This window comes from Miscanthus floridulus, chromosome 9 (genome assembly GCF_019320115.1).
Source record: "Miscanthus floridulus cultivar M001 chromosome 9, ASM1932011v1, whole genome shotgun sequence".
NCBI lineage: Eukaryota > Viridiplantae > Streptophyta > Magnoliopsida > Poales > Poaceae > Miscanthus > Miscanthus floridulus.
The window spans coordinates 114,965,547-114,967,847 of NC_089588.1; the positions used below are offsets into that span (position 1 = coordinate 114,965,547).

Here is a 2,301-nt window from a genome sequence, read left to right on the forward strand (position 1 = left end):
GGCCATTTTTAGAAGCGGGCCCTATAAGAGGTCCGCCTCTATTAATTGTGGTAAGTCCACCGGTCCAACTCAGCCCACATATAGAAACCGTAGAATATATAAGCTCCACAATAGCCGACTCCTTCATTTTCCTCTCCCTCTCTCAGCCACCCTCTCTCTCTCTCTCTCGAAGCCCGGCCCCTCAAGAAGTGGTGTGCGGCTCCTCCGGCGGAGGCGTGCGGGGCCTGCCCGGCCCTCCTCCAGCTGTCGCGGAGCTTGTGCGGGATCGCCCTACTCAGGCCACCGCGGAGCCCGCGTGGAGCTCACCCTCCTCTGGCCATCTTTGAAAGTGCACGTGAGATCCGGGTGGTGATTGCAATTTGAAAGATATCATATATATATGTATCATAGAGCATAGGAGGCTAGGATGGAAAGATATTTTAGTGAGAAAGATGTGTCGAATAGTAGCACTAGAACTGAAGAGAGCTGGGTTGAGAAAAAAAAAGACCACGTGAGGGCCCGAGAGGAATGAATGGTGCATATTGTACTCGTTGATTTCAATTCATAATGTTATCTTGATTTGCGAAGAACTATGAAATTTCTAATTTATATATGTAGAATTGAGGACAATGGTTAAAGTGGTGTAAAATTGTGAAGACATATACCATCTTTTGATTATCGGATGATCTTTATTTAGTATTTTTCTATCCTCCTACGTGTTGTTTGTACTTTGAATTGACGTAGTCATTTATTATATCTATTAGTTTACAATAGCCTCTATTATCTCTCTTCACTTGTTCCTGGATCCGCCATTGTAGATGGGAAAAATGGAAACGCCATGAGAATTATTTTTATGAGTTTGCTAATTAGCTAGGTGCTCAACAAGGTTGGTGTTTTTATTAAGAATAAAAATCAGCACCAGCAGCAGGAGGTCACTGGCTGAGATATTTTTCACTCTACCTGGCACCTGCTCTGCTGCTACTGTCTATATAAGCATACGCTCGTTCACTAGCTAGAGCATCCACAGACACACACTCCCGCGCGCGCACCATCCACCTTGCCATGGCTTCCTGCAAGCTCTACTCCGCACTGCTCGCCGTCGCCGTCGTGCTTACCGTCGGCCCGGCCTCGCGGCCCGTCTCAGCGGCCGCGCACCTGCACTTCTACATGCACGACGTGCTTACTGGGTCGGCGCCGACGGCGGTGCAGGTGCTGAACGGGCCCCGGGGCCACTTCGGCGACACGATCGTGATCGACGACGTGCTGACGGAGAGCGCGTCGCGGTCGTCTTCGATGGTGGGGCGGGCGCAGGGCCACTACATCTGGGCGTCCACGGGGAACCCGGAGCTGCTGGTGACCATGAACGTGGTGCTGACCTCCGGCCCCTACGCCGGCAGCTCCGTCACCGTGGTGGGGCGCGACGACATCGGCGCGTCGGTCAGGGAGCTGTCGGTGGTCGGCGGCACGGGGCAGTTCAGGATGGCGCGCGGGTACGTGCTGTGGAAGACTGTCAGCCTCGACCACCCCAATGCCGTGCTCGAGCTCGACGTCTACGTCATGTGAGCAACCATGCGTCCGACGTGGCAAGCTCCTCTCATCAACATATATATAGCACGTGTTCTACCGCCAATAAGCCTTGTATAAGTACCTACGTAAACCTCTGTGCGGTAATAAAAGTGACAAACTGAAGTTCATGCTGTAAATGTTGCGGTTGAGTATATAATAAAATGAATTAAAAATTTTAATATATGTCATATGTTGACGCGGTGGGTAACTGGCAACCCATTCCTGATCCACTAGTGGCCGCTCCTTTCTTTAGGCGCGTGTTCGTTTCCTTCAGGTCCTTGATCTCTTAAAAGGCCTTCATCAGGTTATCCTGAAGGTCGAGAACACCATCATTGGAATCTGCAGGTCCTTGATCTCTTAAAAGGCCTTCATCAGGTTATCCTGAAGGTCGAGAACACCATCATTGGAATCTGCAGAGAGGTCAACGTAAAAAAACAAAGACGCTCTAAAAAGCCAAAGAAGCAAAAAAAAATGTACTCCCCTTTGACGAGGTCGTAGCTTGCTTGAACAGACTTCTCCTTCTTACGTGCCTCTTGATCACACTCGAGGCGAACGGCCCTAACCGCTTGCTTGAGCTTGAGCGCACGCACCTCTCGGCAGCAACTACAGTGAACAACACAAATTCACTACAATGAATATTAGTGTTCACCCGATCCCAGATCAGATGCACCCTCCAATGAATGAAAGTGTGATTCAGGCCGATACCTATCACGCCCTCTTACTTCAGCTTCAAAATCTCCCCCATCATCAAGTCTG

The 2,301-nt window shown here is 50.2% G+C and overlaps 1 protein-coding gene across 1 annotated transcript; it reads left to right on the forward strand.

Moving 5' to 3' along the window:
• Positions 1-999: 999 nt before the first annotated feature.
• Positions 1,000-1,735, forward strand: LOC136484159 (dirigent protein 1-like). The gene has a single exon (XM_066481360.1). It carries the CDS (start codon positions 1,042-1,044, stop codon positions 1,540-1,542), a length of 501 nt encoding a protein of 166 aa, XP_066337457.1. The 5' UTR covers positions 1,000-1,041; the 3' UTR covers positions 1,543-1,735.
• The last annotated feature ends 566 nt before the right edge of the window (positions 1,736-2,301 follow it).

Bases quoted from the DNA above. Each gene is read 5' to 3' on its own strand.
- LOC136484159 (XM_066481360.1), top strand. From the start codon at position 1,042: ATGGCTTCCTGCAAGCTCTACTCCGCACTGCTCGCCGTCGCCGTCGTG.